General features: G+C 42.7%; 1 protein-coding gene across 1 annotated transcript; it reads right to left on the reverse strand.

Annotated features, from left to right (window-relative positions):
• Positions 1 to 256: 256 nt before the first annotated feature.
• Positions 257 to 17,370, reverse strand: LOC142889666 (P2Y purinoceptor 14-like). Its single transcript, XM_076028464.1, has 4 exons — positions 17,248 to 17,370; positions 6,542 to 6,695; positions 3,509 to 3,765; positions 257 to 2,959 (listed from the first exon to the last, which is right to left on the reverse strand). Exons 1-4 carry the CDS (start codon positions 17,265 to 17,267, stop codon positions 2,134 to 2,136), a joined length of 1,257 nt encoding a protein of 418 aa, XP_075884579.1. The 5' UTR covers positions 17,268 to 17,370; the 3' UTR covers positions 257 to 2,133.
• Between the last annotated feature and the right edge of the window lie 3,968 nt (positions 17,371 to 21,338).

Consider the following 21,338-nt stretch of genomic DNA (forward strand, 5'->3'; position numbering starts at 1 on the left):
TTAAATTAGTCATTAAAGACTCAGAGGTGTGCGCGAGTGTCGGTGGAGGTCCTACCTGCCTCTGTCTTTCCGTCCGTCCGTCCGTCTGACTGACTGCAGCTAAAATGGCGGCGCTAGGGTCAGCTGATCGACCGATCGATCAGAGATCAAATATTGACTCATGAACAGCAATGAGCCATGTGACTAAACCTGTGGTGAGGGTCAGTCCAAGAAACAACAAATAACTGAGACCATGTGATGTGATGTGACTGTTGGAGTTGAAATCTTTAACAGAGAAAAAACTAAGTCAGAGTTTATAAAGTTTGTTTTTTTTTATTATTATTTTACAAATCAAACAAACACTGTTGTTGTTGGTGTTGTTGTTCACTCAGCAGTGCGACTGTCCTTTTTACACCCACTCGAACAGAAGAAACAAAGATATAATGTCATGGTTAAATATTTCTGACACATTTGAGAATTATTTCTTTTATTTAAAGAAACAAAAACTAAGTAAAAAGTTTCAAGATTATATGTGATTTTTTTTTTTTTTTAACACCTGTTCAGAAATATGTAGGTCACAGCACCCCCTATGGGTATCTGTTTACAGTCTACATCCCGGCAATTGCTGAGAATTGATGAACTGGGAGTTTGACACATTTTAGATGACCAATCAAACAGTATGTTTCGTTACTTGACATGTGCTGTCCATGATTGTGAATACTGCCAATCGTGGACAGCTACACATACAGAGCTTGACCAGAATCAACAGGGACCTCACGGCTCGAGGAAGAGGCAGAACAGGAGGAGGAATCAAGGTTGGTGGAACACAGAGAAGAGGCTGAGGAGCACAGAGACATTCATGCGCGACATGCACGCCGTTTCTTCCCTCACAAAGAAGACCGCGGAGACCGCTTCCTTTCGGCACCTACGTTAACCAATGGTGTCATTCACACCGGGACTGGCAGCTCTCGCCGTGCAGCGATCGTTTTGGCATCTGGTCTATTCTGTGCGCGAGCGATCTGCGTCAACTGGTTAGGAAGTCACTCAAATAAAATACTATTACAATACCATATTGACAAATTAGATCATATTTGTGTATGTTATTTTTGTCGGTAACAAGTATCAGAGTTCTGCGGCTCATGCGTGATCTTCACAGGTGCAGCGCTTCCGCTTCCTGTGTGAACCGGGCGTGATGTGGACGAGAATCTGTGGCCAGACAGACAGCAGTGTGTGGACGGCCAGGAGGGTGAGGACAGTGACCAGTGAAGCACTGTACTCCAGCTTTATTTGCAGCACTGTAGGCTGCATAGAAATGTCCTTGTTATTTGTTTATGTGTTCGCAGTATATAATGCTGTATATATTTTCTTTTTACTCTCATAGAGTGAAGTAAAACTGAAGTTACTTAATGCATGTGAATAGTAAGTACAATTTCACTGGCAGTATGATTGCAATGTTTGATGTCAAATCTCTGAGGCTACCGTTACCCTAAAATCCTTTTTTTCAGTTTTAAGCACAATGACTAGCTTCACGCGGGCCGGACAGAGACACGCAGCGGGCCGGATGTGGCCCGCCGGCCGTAGTTTGGCCATGCCTGGCCTAGGGGAAGAAAAAATTCATTGTTAATGAAGGACAGGGCAAAGACTGAGAGCTGGACATAAGGAATATTTCAGTGGCCCTCTGGCATAGTGACAGTGCTTACACAATGCCAAAGGGACAATGCATTTTGGGAGCAATGACTATTTGCATGGGAAAGAAATTCAGTTTTGAAGCATGAGTGAGCAGTTTTGGGAAAGAGATATGAAATTTTGTAATGAGCTATGGTGACCTTCGAGTTTTGAGAATGCCATTTCTGTTTCAAGAAATGAGCTAAATCAATGGAGATAAACCAAAAAGTACGCGCTAATGCTAGCAGATAACACTGATGCTGACGGTGCTGTAATATCTGTGCACAGGAAGTGCAAATCAATGTTCTCTAGTGGAGCCCTCCAGAGTGAAGTCACAGAGCCACTTCAGTCCACTTCAGTCCGGCTTGACATCAGGTTCCATCAGCTGCTTTATGTTATATATATGATGTTATATGATGTTACTGTAGTAATACACTCAACCTGCTGGTGCCTTCAGCAAAGCCAAGACAGTAGGCTTGGCACCATTTCTTAGTTATTTGCCATGGAGAAACGTTCTGCTCCTGATGCTGGTCCTGCTCCAGCTCCTGATCCTGCTCCTGCACCTGGTCGTGGTCTTGATCCTTGTCCTGATTCTGGTGTTGTCTCAGTCGTCTGTCTGTGATGTGGCTGGTGCTCGGCTGTAGGCGTGTCATAAACTTCCTCCCCCTGAGCGCCGACTTCCTGTTTGGTGTGGCCGACACTCGCTGCCCACTCCTGGTTCTGTCTGCTGTTGTCCCGCCTGGTCCGGCTCAGCTGGGCCCGGAAGGCCTTGCAGAAGATGAAGTAAATGAGGGGGTCCAGGCAGATGTTGAATGTGGACACCATGATGGACAGCTCCTTTAGGTAGAAGAGGGCGAGGCCCCTGGAGCACCGCCTCCATAGGAAGATGTAGGGCAGGCGCACCAAGTGGTATGGCACGAAGCACACGCAGAAGACCACCACCAACACCAGCATGTTCCTACGGGCTTTGACCAGTGTCCGGTACCTGGAAGAGGCTGCCTGCCTCTGCTGTGCCGCTGCCAGGCTGCGGGAGGTACTCCAGTAGAAGCAGACCAGGCTAACCAGGACCAGCAGGAAGATGGCAGCTGAGCAGCTGTGGCTGATTAGGTACAACATACCCACCTCACTGCTGTGCAGGTCATTGCAGCTCCCCCTGCTGGCACCGGTTGGCCGCTCCCAGCCCGTGGCCAGGGCCTGGATGGCATAGGCGCCCGCCACAGCGCCGAGAAGGAGCCATGTCGCCACTGAGACCGCGGAGGCACTTCGCTCTTTCTGCAGGAAGTGAGATTCCAGGGGGCGAACAATCTTCAGGAACCTGCAGAGAGAGAGACAGAGGGAGAGAGAGGGTGAGAGAAGGAGGAGTGAGTGGACGGTTCTGCAGAACTGTGGCACAGTGCATCAGAAACATGAACTAATGGATCCGTCTTCTATGAACGGAGGCCACTGTTTTGACTGGTCCCACTGTTTTGACTGGTTTGACTGGCTTCACTGGTCTCACTGTTGTGACTGGTCTTACTGGTCCCACTGCCTGCACTGGTCTCACTCGTCTGACTGGTCCCACTGTTCCTCCTGGCTTCACTTGTCCCACTGATTCTGCTGGCTTCACTGGTCTCATAGGTCTGACTGGAGGGAAGATCTTTTTCTGATTGGTCTTCCACTCATTGTTCCCTCTCTTCCTCCCTCCGCAGCTCAGCAGAAAGTGGTCTCTGACTACGGCACAGAATGACATTCACAGTGCAGCTACTCAGCTCAGGCGGCGACTCTGACTGGAAGTGAGAACGACTCCCTGTTTAGTGGTCGTCTGTCAGCAGAGACCTTCACCTTTGCTGCTGGTGTTTGCGCTGTCCCCTGCAGGCGGACCCACCTGTTGGCTGCGATGTAGCCCATGAACAGGATGCTGGCATACATGTTGAGGTAGAAGGCGGCAGCGCCGATGGAGCAGTAGAGTAAATGGAGATGGGCGGAGGCGCTGGCGTAGTGGGCGATACGGACCGGGAGACACAGGCTGATGAAGAAGTCGGCGGCCGCCAGGTTCTTCAGGTAGATGGTGACACTGCTGGACGGAAGGAGACCCCCACAGAAGTAGACCCTCAGCGTAAAGCTGTTGAGGACCAGACCGACCTGCAAGGTGGAGAGACCGGGATCATCACCACCACCATCAACAGACCCACAACCAAGACCACCACCAGGACCATAATCACCACCACCAGGACTATCCATATGTGTCAGGGTCCTGCCCCTTATTTGGTCACTTCCCTGTTGAGGAACCTTCTGCCACTTGACTCACCTGTCTCTAATCTCCAGCAACCAGCCTTTCTATTTAAACCCAGCCTAGACAGTTCTACCTTGTCTGATTGTCTGCTCCAGTCCTTGATGGTTCCTGACCTTTTGAGAAATCTGTTCCCAGTTTTTGTCACGTTTGCTTGGAACCTGCCTGTTCTGACCTCTGCATGTTTTTGACCACGCCACTGCCTGCCGACTAACCTGTTGTTTAATAAAAGACTCCCTTTTGAACACCGATCTGCATCCTGATTTGTTACCTGACCCTACCATCACCACCACCAGGACCACCACTAGGACCATCGTCACCATCATCACTACAAGGATCATCATTACCACCAACACCAGGACCGTCATCACCTCCGAAAACCAGGGCCAGGACCACAACCAGGCCATCACCACCAGGTCGACCAACACCAGGACTACCACACCTGTTGCAGGTAGGACAGGTGTACGTGGCGGTGGTGGTATTGCTGATATTTGCTCATTTGTTGGATCTCCTTTGTATTTTTAGCTGCATCCGGACTGTCCTCTCCTCCTCAAGTGTTTGGGTCCTGCTAAGACACAACTGCCACCAAGTGCTTCTGTCAGTTGCCAGTCTCTCCAGTTCCCCAGACCTGATATAGCCCTTCTTTAGTGCTGTTTTAATATGGTCTTTGAATGCTTCTTCTGTCCTCCAGCAGTGAGTCGCCCCTGGTGTAGCTGGCCATAAAGCACTTTGCAAGGAAGTTTTTGCGGCATCCTTATGACATGCCCTGCCATCTCTCCATTGCTGTGGGATGTATTCACTGGTCCAGAGTTTAGTGATGTATTGGTGCAGCACTCATTCTGCAGAGGTGGCCTCCATAGCCCCTTTCCCACTAAAATTAAGGGGTTGACAATGTGTTTTTGAACGTGGAATGACTCTCAATCGATTGGCATTTAGTCCCCTTCCCACTGACCAAAACCAGCAAGGTCTCACCCCCGCCGGCAAGCGGCTCCCCCTCCGCTTTCACCGCTGTGTGTCTGCTGACGTCATCACGCTGATATCGCGTAGGTGAAGTGCAACGGATCGGAGCCGATTTCAGCCTGGGTCCCTTGCCGGATTGTTTGACGCGTTTCGTGTGGCTCGGTGAGCCTTTCCCACTGCCACCAAATGCTGATTAATTCCATTTTTGGCCAGTTGTAAAGGGCCTCATGTTAAGCTGTTGGTGACCAATACCCTGTGCTACTGTTGTGTAAGGCTCTGATTCGGAGCCCCCAGCCCATTCCAGAGACCCTGTCGCCAGACTTCCATCAGATGTTGATCCAGGTAATACCGCCATGGTCAGAGGTGGATACCTGCGCAGAGGGTGCTGTAGGGCAGCAACTCCAACCACCGGGCCGCGGACTGGTACTGGTCCGTGGGTCATTTGGTACTGGGCCGCACAGAAAGAATAATTAACTTCTGTTGGCTCAACTCTTGACTCTCGTCAAGGCCCTTGTCTCAGTCACGTGATGCGTTTCACTAGATTAAACCCACGAGCCAGCAAACTAGCAAGCAACATGGGTGAAAACAAATGTCTTTGGAAAGAGGAAAAGGCCCCGTGAGGAGACAGAAGAACCCAAGACTTCCAAGAAAAAGAAAGCAACGTTTAACAGAGTCCTACTACTAACTTAATCTTGACAGAAGATTCCTACGCAACAAACCCACTCTGCTTAACATATGGCAACCAGCTCTCTAATGAGGCAATGAAGCCTTCAAAACTGCTTCGCCACTCAGAGACCAAGCACCCGGCATTATTGAGAAAGAAAAAAGCATATGTTACTCATGTTATGTTACGAGGACGCTGCTAATAGAGTTCCAAATGTGTACACTGTGGATTCATGTTTATTATTATATTTAGAAAATACCACAGTTTCTATGCCGGAAATATAAAAATATTTCATTTCACATTAAACCGGGCCATGGTGCAAAAAAAGTTGGGGGCCGCTGCTGTAGGGCGCGTGCCCCCCCAGTAGCACCATCTTCAACATGATGAGGATGATCTGGTGGAATGAGTCTGGGAAAACCAGTTCCTCATCATGGCTCACGAGTTCTGTCTCTGTTTAGGCCTGCCTATTGTGTATCCCCAGCACATTGCTTTTCTGTCACACTGCTGCTCCGAGAGCCCCTGCAGATTTAGCCTGGGGCCGCGGGGCACCCAGCTACCATGTGTGGCCTGAGGAGGCACGACAGGAATCTTGGTGGTGGAGAGGCCGTAGTACTGGCAGGAGAGACTTGCGTACTCGGCTCATCGTTTCACTCTCTGTCAGAGGGCCAGCCAGTGGCAATACCTGAAAGCAAAGAATTGCAAGCATGAAGCAGCATGCAGCAAGCACTGACTACAAACACCTCTATACTACCACAGTACCGCACTGGACGCTTCACACACACCTTGTGTGTCAATTAACACACACACACACACACACACACACACGTACACACACACACACACACACACACACACACAGCTACCACCACCATCATCATCACCTCAAGGATCACCATCACTGCTATCATCACCATCACCCCCAGGACCGTCATCACCACCATGACCACCACTACCATCACCACTACCTCAGGGTCTTAGGAGGAGAGCAGGAGCAGTTTTCTTACCAGGAACACCAGGCTGTGGAAGAGAATGAAGACCATGTTGGCTGAGGGGTCCACCTGGTGGCAGGAGGTGGAGTTGATCAGGCCGGACAGGTTCCCTCCAACCAACGTACTCATGAGCCCAGCTGGAGATGGAAACCTCGCTGAAGAATTTGATCTGCACAACTTCAGCAGAGCTGGTGTGTGAGTGCAGCACCACCTACCGGAAGGAGGAGCTGTTAAAGCAACACTAGCTTAATCTTGGCAGCTGGAGGGTGGTCTTGCCAGCTGCAACCACACTGTGTAACTTTTCTGCTCGGGTGGGTGCCTGTATGCGTGACATAGTCACGTAGGGTACAATTTGCTTCACGGCAACGTCACACGTTTACTCATAGGTAGCTTTAGCCAATAACTACTCTAAGTTTTTTTTTCCTAAACCAAGTCAGCCACGAAATTCAAGAAGGTTTTGTCTGAGAAGGCGAAGCAAAGGAAAAGAGACAGCGATCGGACACAATGCCAAACTCGGATTCAGCTTTTACACTTGGTGGTGCTGAAAGGTGAAAGGGGAAACGGGCTTCAAGACTGATGGTGACCTAGCCTTGATGCTACTGGGATTGTAAGTCATATATTACATATATACATATTTATTATCTTATCAACTAATTTGATTTCTTGTTACGTGGCGTCAACATTTGCCCGTATTTGTCCACAGTTTATAACCGGGAGCAGGGAGAATCTAATGCTGCCTGTTTTGATAGTTGGCACGCTTTTTAATGTATAAATGATGACTGAAATACTATAAACGTCCTGTATTGAAAAGTTGCAGATCCTTGATCCATGCAGACAATCGGTGTAATGAGTAAACTGGTAACTGGTAAATTGGTAACGTTAGCATGCTAGTTCAGGTTGTAGTTATTACAGGAATGACAATGAGCACAATGACAACTTTCGATTTACATTTAGTTACTCCTGAAAAATTATGTTTTCAGGCGTTACTGAACACGTTCTCACACAAGTGTCGTGTTTTGGAAGTAACTTTGAAAAATATTTAGTGTGCAAATGGAAGGCTAGATAAACAGTCTGGTTCCAGGGGGTGATCAACTTAATGGGTTCTGTCTATTAAAACAGTCAGGTGGAGGCAGATGAGGTGATCCAATCAGTTATTGTCTGGGATATTGAGGCAGCACACACATCAGATTATAAATGTAGAAATAAATAAACTCACATTTCATGAACTCAGTACAAACAATAATCCTGCAACTCTTGACATGCGACCAGCCAGCTTCTTTTTTTCTCAGGAAAAAAGGGGAGGGACGGTGTTGTTTTGGCTTCCTATATAGGCTTTGGCTCTGCCCTCCTTGGTCGTAATGGATGCAGGTAGAGGAAGGGGAAGTACGAAGGTGCAAGGAGGAGGGGATTTTCCACAAACTTATATATATATATATATGTATACATAAATATATAATTACAATGTGGGCCCGCGGGCCAGAGTTTGACACCTATGATCGAGCATGTTAACGTTACCGATAAACAATGGCCTACGTTAGTTAGATTTAGCATACAGCGTGCTAGCGCCACAGCACGTTAGCATGCTAGAATTATTCTCATACCGAGGTGCACTGGCCCGACTAAGTTTGTGGAAAATCCCCTCCTACTTGCACCTTCGTACTTCCCCTTCCTCTACCTGTATCCATTACAACCAAGGAGGGCAGAGCCAAAGTCTACTTTTATTTATCCCGAGGTAAATTCTTTTCGTAACAGGGTTCCAGTCAACTTGAGAAATGTACATAAAATATAGAAAGAAGCATGCAATTAACTAAGTAAAAATAATAAAAACAATAGAAAATTAAGTAGCTGACAGAAAAAATTGGCATAGTCCAAAGTGCAAATTTAACAGTTAAAATAAAATTAAATAATATAAAAATGAAGAGCATATAACTATAAGATACTGTAAAATGTTTGGATGTAAGCATGTGGATGTATATGGCAGTGATTAGTGATTTTACAATGAGGAATTATGCACTTTAATTGCCACAGGAAGAAAAGATCTTCTGTGGCGCTCAGTCTTTGAGGTGGGAAGTCTAAGTCTCCTGGTCCTTGTGCTTCTGTGTTGGACCAGGAACTGATAGAGGGGGTGTGTTGTATTTTCCAGAATACTACACTGAAGCATACGCCTCTCCATCACTGACTCCAAGGAGTCCAGCTTCACTCCAATGACGTCACCAGCTTTGCGGATGAGTTTGTTGAGTCTGTTTGAGTCTGCAACCTTCAATCTGCTGCCCCAGCACACCAAAGCAAACAAGATAGCACTTGAGACCACAAACTCATAAAACATTCTTAACATAGTCCGGCAGACGAATATATATATATATGTATATATATATATATATATATATATATATATATATATATATATATATATATATATATATATATATATATATATATATATTAGGGATGGGAAGATTAACCGATACGTATCGATACACGGACAGGCGCGGGCACGATGCGAGTGCATCGGTAGAGCAGCCGTGAATCGATGCAATTTTGGGATTAAATCTAGATTCATCGGTTTTTACGTCTGTCACAGACCGATACAGCGATGCACAGCGCAGTGCTGGAACTTACAGCACAGCGCAGTTAAAAAAAAAACAAACAAAAAAAAAACGTCGAAACGATCGCTGCGCGAGCCGGACCCAGAGGTGCGTGCCGCTTCAAGTCTGGCGTGAACGACACCATCGTTCGGCGGCTATTCGTGGAACGATTCTACAGCCAAAAGTGCCCAACAACAAAGAACACTGGTCACCGCCGGACTCCTGAATTCTGGCGCAGCGGAAGGAGTGCTGTGCTGAAAGTTACAGCACAGCGCAGCGATCGTTTCGGCGTTTTTTGTTTGTTTTTTTGTGCTGGAAGTTACAGCACAGCGCAGTTTGCTTCACCCCGATCATGTGGATCAAACTGATATTCCTAAAGAAAAACCTTAGAGTGGAACATGTCGGTTGAATAATACAGTATGGACTGAAAGTCACACACCAATGATAGTTGCATTGCGTACTAATTTTGATTGAGTTCAAGGAACCATGACATTATTTTTTTTTTTTTTAGTATTTGAATCTTTTTCTGTCTTCAATTTCTCATCACAGCCAAGCTATTTCACTGTCGTGACTGTTTTATTATGACAGTTAGGCTGCTGTCTGTTTACAGCAACAGCAAGAAGAGTTTACATTTATTCCATTTGTAAGCAATAAGGAAAGGTTTATTTATTTTTCATTGCACTTGCCTTGTTATTGTTAATTGTGAACCAGTTGTTCACAAAATACCTTTAAATTTAAATTGAAAAATACAGAATGTTTGTATTTTGGTGGATGAATAGTCAAACTCATTGAATTGCATAGCATCATTCCTTTGCATCGGAGTCTCAAATCAAATCACATTGTGTTGGATCAAACTGTGCTGAATCGCACTGCATCGTATTGGGGGAATCGTATCGTATATATACGAATCGTATCGTATCGGAACTATAATATACGAATCGTATCGTATCTTTAATGTATCGAATCGTTGGTAGTGTATCGAGATACGTATCGTATCAGCCACAGACCAGAGATGCACAACCCTAATATATATATATATATATATATGTATATATATATATGTATATATATATATATATATATATATATATATATATATATGTATATATATATATATATATATATATATATATATATATATATATATGTATATATATATATATATATATGTATATATATATATATGTATATATATATATATATATATATATATATATATATATATATATATATGTATATATATACACATATATATATTAGAGCTGTCAGTTGATTAAAAAAATTAATCCGATTAATCGCATGGTTTTCCATAGTTAACTCACGATTAATCGCAAATTAATCACATATTTTTTTATCTGCTCTAAATCTACCGTAAACTGATATTTTTCCTTTTTTTTTAATAATCATATCAACATGGGAGTAGGCAAATACTTGCTTTCTGCAAATGCAGCATGTTTATTTGTGTTGGAGCAATGACAAGTGCTACTAACAAAACAAAAGCATAGCGTAAAAAAAATAATTATAAACTCAAGCCCAACAAAGATAACAGATGGGCATAACTGTAACATTACATAGTGATGATTACTAGTACTACCAAAATTTGTATATTTTACTTTTCAACTCGAACTTGAACTATTCATCCCCTTTTTTCAGCAGCCATTAACACAAAAGGATGACCCTTACGCCCGGGTCACACCAGACGCGGAAGCGCCGAGCTCTTCAGTTCGGCGCCCATGTTAATCAACGTAGTGGTTCACACCAGACGCGAACGGGCGTAGGTGTGTGTGTGTGTGTGTGTGTGTGTGTGTAAATAGAAACACGCACTCAGGTGTCCATCTCAAGACCTCTTTCATAATGATCACTGATCACGGCATCTCTAGGATCAAACAGACGTATTTTGATCAAGTCTTCCTCTGTGTGTGTGTGTGTATTTGTTTAATCTCTCTCGCACTCTGATACAATGTACTGACAAATATAACATACAAATATGATCGAATTTGTCATTCGGTTTTTATTTTGAAATTAGTTTATTTTGAAAATTCAACGGATTTTCTCGTTTTTTTTGAGCGACTTCCTGTACTATTGACGAGGATCGCTCGCAGCTTGCGCACAAAATAGAGCGGATGCCGAAACGGCAACTGCATGGCGCGAGCCGCGCGCTTGTTCGCGTCTAGTGTGAACCACCACATTGACTAACGTGGGCGCCGAATGGAAGCACTCAGCGCTTCGCTTTCACGTTCAGTGAACTGACGTTAAATGCATGGCGCGATCAACAGTCCGCGAGGCTCCCCTCGTGGACTGTTGATTAACATGGGCGCCGAATGGAAGCGCTCGTTACAGTAAATGCATATCACTTTTGTCCTGTCAAGACTGCCATCAGGCAGGGTTTTGAAGTGGAACTTTCCATTTACAATTGACGCCTTATCCATGTTAGTCCTTCCTAGTGCTCATCTACGCTCAGTGTCTTTTTCTTTTTTTGTGTGTGTTTACAAGCTGGCTGCAAGCGTGTGACTGTGTGCTGTGAGTCAATTCATTTCCCGTTTCCACAATCTACGGAGCGACCAAAGGTTCAAAAAGCACCGTATGCGTTAATCGCGCGATAAAAAAAATTGTCGGCGATAAAGCGGCGTTGAGTTAACGCGTTAACTTTGACACCCTCAATATATATATATATACATATATACATATATATATATACATATATATATATATATATGTATACATATATATATATATATATATATATATATATATATATATATATATATATATATATACATATACATGTACATATAAAACAACTTTATGTTCATATATTGTCAGGTAAAATATTGTGTTAAAACTTTTCTACATCGAGGTTTTAACACATAACTGCATATGGACACTTTTTTTCAGAACCGGCTGCTCTCCTATTGGACTTGCCAAGATGTCGTCACAGCGCTCTGCACTGTACCGCCTGGCAGACCGCGGCAAAAACACGTTCAATTCTCTGCTGGTATTCTGCCAGACTATTTACTGTAACAGACTTTAAGTAATGTTTTCTTTATATACCTTTTCTTGCTGCTCCAAGGCATGGGCTTGAATGGTTGCACATTCAGGGACATTATCACTAGTTAATTGGTATTTTATTGCTATTTGATTTTAAATGTATTATTAGGTAATGGAAAAAAGGTTACTGTTGAAATTTAAATCAGACGGCTGCAAAAAAGAGGCATACAATTTTTATTTACATTTCATTTTGCTTTTTTTTAAATTGGAAATTCAATTTTGTAGGTGTGCAATATGAAGTTATTTATTGTATAGTACTAAGTGTCGCTTGTTCCATATTCAGTGTTGAAGTAAAAATGTGTTTGGGTCGATATTAAAGGGTCACTGTTATATCTGTGGTCATTTTTTACTCATGTTGGCCCGCCACTTCGTCCAAGTTTGAAATTTTGGCCCACTGTGTGTTTGAGTTTGACACACCTGTGCTAGATCGTGTTGTCATACAGAGTTGGTTGTGGTTTTGTAAATAAAGTAACGGACCAACGCAATCGCTATAACCAACTCGGGATGAGAATTAACAACTATGTTACGAACCCAGGTAGTCTAGGGTCACGGGTTGCAACATAAATTAAAAACCAGAGGGCCGTCGAGCATTTGGGAGGCAAAAATGAGAGGGACACACAGGATTGGGGAGTAGGAACGTGCTTATTTTAATTTCTCTTGTTCCAAAAAGAAGAAGGGTACCAAAACAAAATAAGCCACTGCCAGGGGACCGTGGGTGTTGCCAAAATAATAATCTCAAGCAGCTAGGAGGGAGGAAACACACTCTAAACTAACTAACTAACAGTTCAAGAAAACAAAAGCCTGCCTGCCTAACTACGCTATCCGTGCAAGTAAAAATAAAAAGTTGGCAACCACCCCTTACCTGGTGTGACTAACAAGACCGGAAGCCTACGTGATGCCGGTGTATGGAGGCCCCCTTTCTTACCTGTCCCAAGGCAGGGCATACAACAATGGCAAAACAAGGAGGACAAAATGGGACCGACTCAGGAGCACCGGTCATAGGTGAGCATGGAGCATGGAGCATAGAGAGAGGGATAGAAGGGCTGGACCCCGCCCTTTTATAGAGCAGCTGATGGGTGCTCTGATCAGCCACAGGTGAGGTGACTGGGAGATGCAGGAGAAGTGATGGTGGTGGTAATGGCGAACGTGTTGGGTACTGTATATTCCTGCTACAGCATTTATCGATCACTTTTAGAAGTGCTTTGATGTTGACCAATTTTCTGTTTAAACCCAGTGGAAACTTTCTAGCAGAAGGGAAATGACAAATGAAAAAAAGTTGCCACTTTAGAAGCCAGGTGAGTTTGTCTGAGATGGTGATATGGCCATTTTTTTTGATTGATTGACTGTCTATTGCCCTATTGTCATTTATTTGCACTTGCTGTTTACTTTTAAAAGGCATTGTGAACTATTTCTGGTGAGCTCCAATCAAGCCTACTCTCTGAGGAGGAGTTCAAAGTATATCAGGGAGAACTGTCATGTTTTGGTACATAACCAATAATTTCAATTGCGCAGAGGGAGAGAGAGCCAGTAACATCTTCTATTCCTGCAGATAAAGAGGCACGCTATCCCGCACCCTGTCTGTAAGTAGCATACATGGGCAACAGGGTGCTGTGATCATGAGCCACTGAAACCACATGAAACAAGGTAACTCATCAGACTCAGGGGATGTCTTTGCTTCGAATGACTGTCCTACTCACAGTCAAGTAATGTGGTTACAGGGTCAGCAGCTCACCAGGCACTTCCAGCCATTGTATTGGAGAAGTGCCGGCTAAAGGAAAGAAAGTTCATTCACTTCAGGTATTCACTCGACAGTTCTGAATTCACATCAATTATCAAATGATGCATTTATCATTATAAATGCTATACTAATAAATATATAAATGTTGTTTGAATTACTACACATAGTATGCATGTTGTTTTGTTGCAAGACAATTTGTGATAAAAAAAACAATAATAATTTGTTTTGTTACATTACACAGGACTGCTTTAGATCTGGAGAATTTCAAGAACCACTCTTTTTTTTTTTGATGAATGCAGAAAAGAGTTTTGCCCATCGTCCACCAGTATATTGCACACGGACCCTGATGGGGGCAAATTACTCCAACTGCCACAATCAACGCTGTCTTGTACTCAGCAGAGATGGACACGAGATTTAACATTATTATTTAGCCAAAAATCTGTTAAACCGTGCGCTGATACTGTCACTGCTCTGTTCCCAGCTCCTGGTCATTGTGCACAGACAACATGTCATTCCGGGCTGCACAAGCAATATATCAAAACTTCTTCATCCAGTTTACAATGCTCAGCTGTCCTGCAGGGTCTGGCGTCAGTGGAGCTTTTCTATGTCCCTGTTCATAAATTTAGGGCAGAGTCCAGGCATCATGACACAATGCCAAACTCGGATTCAGCTTCTACACTTGGTGGTGCTGAAAGGGGAAAGGGGAAAAGGGCTTCAAGACTGATGGTGACCTAGCCTTGATGCTACTGGGATTGTAAGTCATATATTACATATATACATATTTATTATCTTATCAACTAATTTGATTTCTTGTTACGTGGCGTCAACAATGCTGTATATACATATATACATACATATATTTATTAAAAAAACAAAACAAACAAAAGGTTTTGTTGGAGCTCCAAACATCATACTCTTACTCTATCTTACTAATACACTGTGCTTTGTTATACATCACAGAGTAAGGTTGTTGTGGCTGCATGGGAAGTAACAAGTAACCTCAATAACTACAGAAATAATTAAGGTTTTGAGTGATGGTTACAATGTTAATGTTATGTGCCATGTCCGTTTTGTATTTCATATTGGTATTTACCCTGATCCACAACGAGTGCTCCACCACGTCTACTTCATGTCTGTTTACATTTCTACAGATCACTCGAGAAATGTGATAATAATGATAAAAGTGATCATATTTGAATCAATGAAATAATGCTGCGGCACACTCATATTGCCTGAACGGTTGTTACGGGCATTTTGGGTAAGAAGAATTTTTTTTTTTTATACAGGTCACATCCTTTGCAAGCAATGTTCAACCATGATAGCAAAAATACTGCTGTAAACAATACCATTTGTTTTGTCGTCGTAGTTTTCTGTCACACTAAACAGAATGACATAATTGTATTTTCTAAATACTGTATAACAAACTGCTTGACTACTTTACCTTGTCGGTGGACGTGTTTCTAAAAGACGCTTGAGGATTTGCCATCTCCTTAAATCCATTCACGTGTAGGCCTGATTTCCCTTTATGACACTGTGAACAGATCATTGCACTTCTCTACCAACAGGGGGTAGTAATGAGTCCAAATTACTGAGTGTTTCTTTAAACCTTCAGAGCAGGTTTATTCGAGACACTGTTATCGTAACGAGTCAGGACTCAACTTTGACGGGTTACCAGTTCACCAGAGAGCTTCACTGGTCAGTCCAGTAAGTAGAGCCATTTACGGTGACTGAGTCAGGAGAGCCGTTCACTGTGACTGAGTCAGTAGAACCGTCCACAGCAATGGAGCCAATAGAACCATTCACAGTGACTGAATCAGGAGAGCTGTTCCCAGCAACTACTGTCTGTACTGTCTGTCTTGACAACTGTCAGTAGAACCGTTTAAAGTGACTGAGCCAGTAGCACCGTTCAAATTGAGTCAGGAGAGCCGTTCACAGTGACAGAGTCAGTTGCCAACTGAGTAGTCGTGTCTTTCTGTTCTGGATGGTTCAGTTTTCCAAAAGTCCTTGATTCTGACCAGCAACATCACAGTTCTGGTTTTAACGTTTTAAAAATAAAAGCACAAACACAAAGCAAGAACACCCAGATGTCAGTGAGTGTATATGTATGTATGTATGTATGTATGTATGTATACATATATATATATATATATATATATATATATATATATATATATATATATATATATGTATAAGGCGTCATCAGGCGTGATATGCATTTACTGTAATGAGCGCTTCCATTCGGCGCCCATGTGCAATCAATGTAGTAGTTCACACCAGACACGAACAGGCGCGCGGCTCCCGTCGCGGATCGCACCATGCATTTAACGTCAGTTCACTGGACGTGGAAGCGAAGCGCTGAGCGCTTCCATTCGGCGCCCACGTTCATTGATGTGGTGGTTCACACTAGACGCGAACAAGCGCGCTGCTCGCGCCACGCAGTTGTGATTTCGGCGTCTGCTCTATCTTGTGCGCGAGCCGCGAGCGATCCTCGTCAATAGTACAGGAAGTCGCTCAAAATAAAAACGAGAAAATCCGGTGAATTTTCAAAATAAAAACCGAATGACAAATTCGATCATATTTGTATGTTATATTTGTCAGTACATTGTATCAGAGTGCGAGAGAGATTAAACAAATACACACACACACAGAGGAAGACTTGATCAAAATATGTCTGTTTGATCCTAGAGATGCCGGTCAGTAATCATTATGAAAGAGGTCTTGAGATGGACACCTGAGTGCGGGTCATCCTTTTGTGTTAATGGCTGCTGAAAAAAAAGGGGATGAATAGTTCAAGTTTGTGTTGAAAAGTAAAATATACAAATTTTGGTAGTACTAGTAATCATTACTAGTACTGTAATGTTACAGTTATGCCCATCTGTTATCTTTGTTGGGCTTGAGTTTATAATTATTTCTTTTATCCTGTGCATCTTTTGTTTTGTTAGTAGTACTTGTCATTGCTCCAACACGAATAAACATGCTGCATTTGCAGAAAGCAAGTATTTGCCTACTCCCATGTTGATATGATTATTAAAAAAATGGAAAAATATCAGTTTACGGTAGATTTAGAGCAGATAAAAAAAAATATGCGATTAATTTGAGATTAATCGTGAGTTAACTATGGAAAACCATGCGATTAATCGGATAAATTTTTTTAATCGACTGACAGCTCTAGTACATATATATATATTTATATATATATATATATATGTATATATATATATATATATATATATATATATATATATATATATATATATATATATATATATATATTTTAATATATTTAATAACAATAACATTGAGTCTTCCCTGAGTCCCGAGCCAACACTGAAGAGACTCCTAATGTGAACTGTGTTAACTTCCGTTTCATTTAAAATAATTTCATTCACAGGTCAAAACCACTTCCTGCCTGCAGTTAACAAGTGGTTCGGAGGAGGAAGTGAGAAGCCTCTGAAGAACAGGATGTCGGTTGAGTTCTGCAGCAGATGACTATGATGATGACGATAAAGAACTGGAGCTGATTGAACTGGCCTGGCAATCATCAGCATGTCAGAGTTGGCAGAGAAGCCATTGGATCAAATCAACACTGGACATGACTGAGGGACAGATTAAAGGACCTTTTGCATTTTATATATTTGCACCTTTTGATTTCAAATGTTCGTAATTCATTATTTTAAAAACTTCACATTTTTTTTGATGCCACAATTTTCTGTAATTGCTGTTGAAATATTTTTTGAATGAAGTTTAGCAGTGAGAGCCGGCCAAGTGTTTTCAGTCTGAGACTTGTTTAATTATGAAACACAGTAAGAAAAAAAAAAAAAAAATCATCTTTGGCTACTTTAACCATCTTTCATGATGACTATTTACTGAATTGTTTTCTGAATTATTTCTGTGAGTCTTTGGCTCTGTCTCTGCCAGCCGACATCACAACAACCACAAACTTCAGCGCATACTTACACAACCTTTTCTTCCCCTCTACAGCGTCTTTTTACGGTTTGTTCTGACAAAGGCAATCTGACCCCGGAGGCGGTGATAACACCTGAATCACTCACCTGACTTGTCTGACTTCTTGTCTGAAGTCTGAAAACGCCTGGAAGCCTCGACAGAACCTCCGCTGTCGTTGACTGTGTCAGGTGAGCGGGCTGATAAAGCAGGAGGAAGTAGCGCTGCGGCTAAGAGAGGCTCGGCTGTTGTTCCCACCAGCACTACCGCCCCTCTTCCTGCAGCACTCGCCGCTGCTAGCAGCCACATCAGAAAGACTTTGTGTTGACTAAGCAGATCATAGAGTCGAAACCAGCTTCAACATCATTGCATTTGTTTCCCCTCTTCATCTTCAACATCTTCCAGAGAAGCGCAGTACCGCGAGACCTTCGCCCTGAGCTGCAGACCTGAACTGTCTGCACTCTGGACACCCTGACTCATACCCTCTGATCCACTCTGGAGGTCCCTGCCGTGTCCCACCCGTCAAAATTTAAATCATCCACATACAAAATACTAAAACATGCAGTTTCTGAGCAAATTTAACTGTCCGGAGACCAAATTAAAAAAAAAATAATAAAAGAAAAGAATGCTTGAAAATGGGTTTAAAAATACCAAATAATCAGGAGTACCCCCTAAAATGCCATTTTTCTCTTGTCCCACCCCCCTAACGACCAAATTGAATCTCAAATAAAACAGTTAAAATGAAATTTGAATTAAACTTTTTGGTATTATTTGTTTCATTAATGTCTCCTGGAACGGTGGCAACATGTGTTTTAATAAATGACATAATATTTCAAATAATGATTATTAATCATGGAACTTGTGTTCCACAACATGTACACAACCCTGTTACCATAACCATTTTAGAAAGGTATAAGAAGAAAAAAGCAGTGAATCACATGATACGCTAGACTTGACATCACTGGTGTGGTTAGTGATGTCCAGTGATGTCCAAACGAGGCTTCATGAGGCTTTGAACCCTTTTGGACAATTGTGTTGAAAATTGGTTCATTACTCGAAGCCTCATTCATTAAGAACGTGGGGGACATCTGCTGGCGCATTGGTTGTACTGCAGCCATGCAAAAGGTTGATGACCCGAGCAAGTGTGCACTTTGAGATTTGCTGTATTTGTACACTTTTGTTTTTATTATTATCACCATCGTTGATAACCTTTACTCTGTGTGTTATGACTCTGTGTTTTTGTATGACCTTGTATGTATGTTGGCATTTGAACACACAAATTTCTCTTTCTGGGGGATTAATAAAGCATCAATTTCTAAATAAAACTGAAGCGAACTTCATTTCATGTGTTGCTTTTCCTTCTCCTAAAAATATATCAAGTTTCACCTTGATATATTGTTCATCTTGAACAAAATTTGTTCCTCAGGCAAACATTAAATAAATAATGAATAATAAATAAATAAACTATTGCCAAAAATCATTGTTGAAAGGTTAGGGTTAGAAATAATAGTAGTAGAGGTAAAGTACATGTGAATATGCAGATAAAAAGAAGAAATTGATTCATGATATGTATACGTATGTATGTATTTATGTATGTATATATATGCACATATTTTTTTTATATATTTTATGTACAGATGGGGTGTATGGGCTTAAGGTGCTTGGGTGAACTTGGATGCTTATGCGTTTTTATTTTTAAAACAACAGTTTCTCCACAGTAAAAGGGTTTGAGGTTGTCTCTCTTTTCGGAAACTATTTCCCCAGCTTTAGAAAACACCCTCTCGCAGGGCACAGAGGATGCTGGTGTTGCCAGGTACTCGTTTGCCAGCTTGTGTAGGTTTGGGTACTCAGCTTTGTGTGTCGTCCAGTACACCAGAGGGTCCTGTGATTGTTCAAGTGGAGGTGCTGACAGATAACACCGCACCTCCACTATGGCATCAGCCGTAGCATTGCTGGATGCCCTCGCTTCTTCAGCGTCCCGATCCAACAGCCTCCACAGGTCAATGGCTGAAAATAAAACATTATATAAAGTTTAGTCCGTACATGAAAAAAATGCAAATAAAGTCTATTGATCCAAATTCTATGTGTTTTGTACCTTGGGAAGATGCAGCTGGTTCTGGCTGTGCTCTCGAAGTAGATGGCGGCTCCGCTTCATGCGGTACATTCCGCAACAATGCCGCACTCTCAGATTTTAACTGGCGCACAGCTGCCTCAGCTTTTGCAGGGCTTCGAAATCCAAGTGTTTTAAATCTTGGCTCAAGCAACAAAGACAATGAGAAGATACTTGTGATCTCAATTCCAATGAGTTTATCATTAAGAATTCAGCTGTGGTTTATCCCTAGGTGTTTCGCCATTTCATTTGTGGTCTGTGCCATCACCTCAGTCAATGTATGCTTTAGCATTTTTACCAGGGGTATCACTTTTGATCCACCCACTCTCTTTTCAATTGAAAGCTCGACAGTGGCAGCATGAAATGGTGACGGCATCTTGATACACTGAGATGCACACTTAAAATAGTTGCAAATCCGTGGGCAGACTGGTCAGAGCAGCTGCCACCGCGTCCCTCTGCTCATAAAAGCGCTGAAGCATCTTGTAGGTGCTGTTCCATCTTGTGTCAACCTCAATTATTAGTTTTGAGACAGGACGGCCCATTTGCAGCTTCTCCTTTGCTGTGGTGCTTGATTTAAAGTCGGTGACCATCCGCCTCATTCTTGATCTGATGCTATCAAGCCCAGGAGTAGCATCCATGGACTTCTTCACAATTAAATTAAGTGCGTGGTCCAGGCAGACGGCACGCTTCACCTGCAGAATATTTGCCGCAGCAATCGTGTTTGCGGCGGCATCAGTCACCAAGCACTTGACCTTCTCTTCAAGAGCCCATTCCTTTAAAAGCTCTCGAGCAGTTCCAGCAATGTTGTCTGCTGTGTGACTGATGGGAAAAGGCCGAACTCCCAAAAGAGTGGTGGAGAGTTCACCTGCATGAATAGCATGACAGGTGAGAGCAAGATACGCATCCATGTTGATGGAAGTCCACATATCTGCGGTCAGGCTGACACTTGCTGTATCTCAATTCAGGGTCTGCACCCTTCAGACCTATATATATATATATATATATATATATATATATATATATATATACATTAATATATTTAATAACAATAACATTGAGTCTTCCCTGAGTCCCGAGCCAACACTGAAGAGACTCCTAATGTGAACTGTGTTAACTTCCGTTTCATTTAAAATAATTTCATTCACAGGTCAAAACCACTTCCTGCCTGCAGTTAACAAGTGGTTCGGAGGAGGAAGTGAGAAGCCTCTGAAGAACAGGATGTTGGTTGAGTTCTGCAGCAGATGACTATGATGATGACGACAAAGAACTGGAGCTGATTGAACTGGCCTGGCAATCATCAGCATGTCAGAGTTGGCAGAGAAGCCATTGGATCAAATCAACACTGGACATGACTGAGGGACAGATTAAAGGACCTTTTGCATTTTATAT

Source organism: Nelusetta ayraudi, unplaced genomic scaffold (assembly GCF_046127955.1).
Source record: "Nelusetta ayraudi isolate G7.1 ecotype Tasmania unplaced genomic scaffold, CSIRO-AGI_Nayr_v1 ptg000023l, whole genome shotgun sequence".
NCBI classification, from domain to species: domain Eukaryota; kingdom Metazoa; phylum Chordata; class Actinopteri; order Tetraodontiformes; family Monacanthidae; genus Nelusetta; species Nelusetta ayraudi.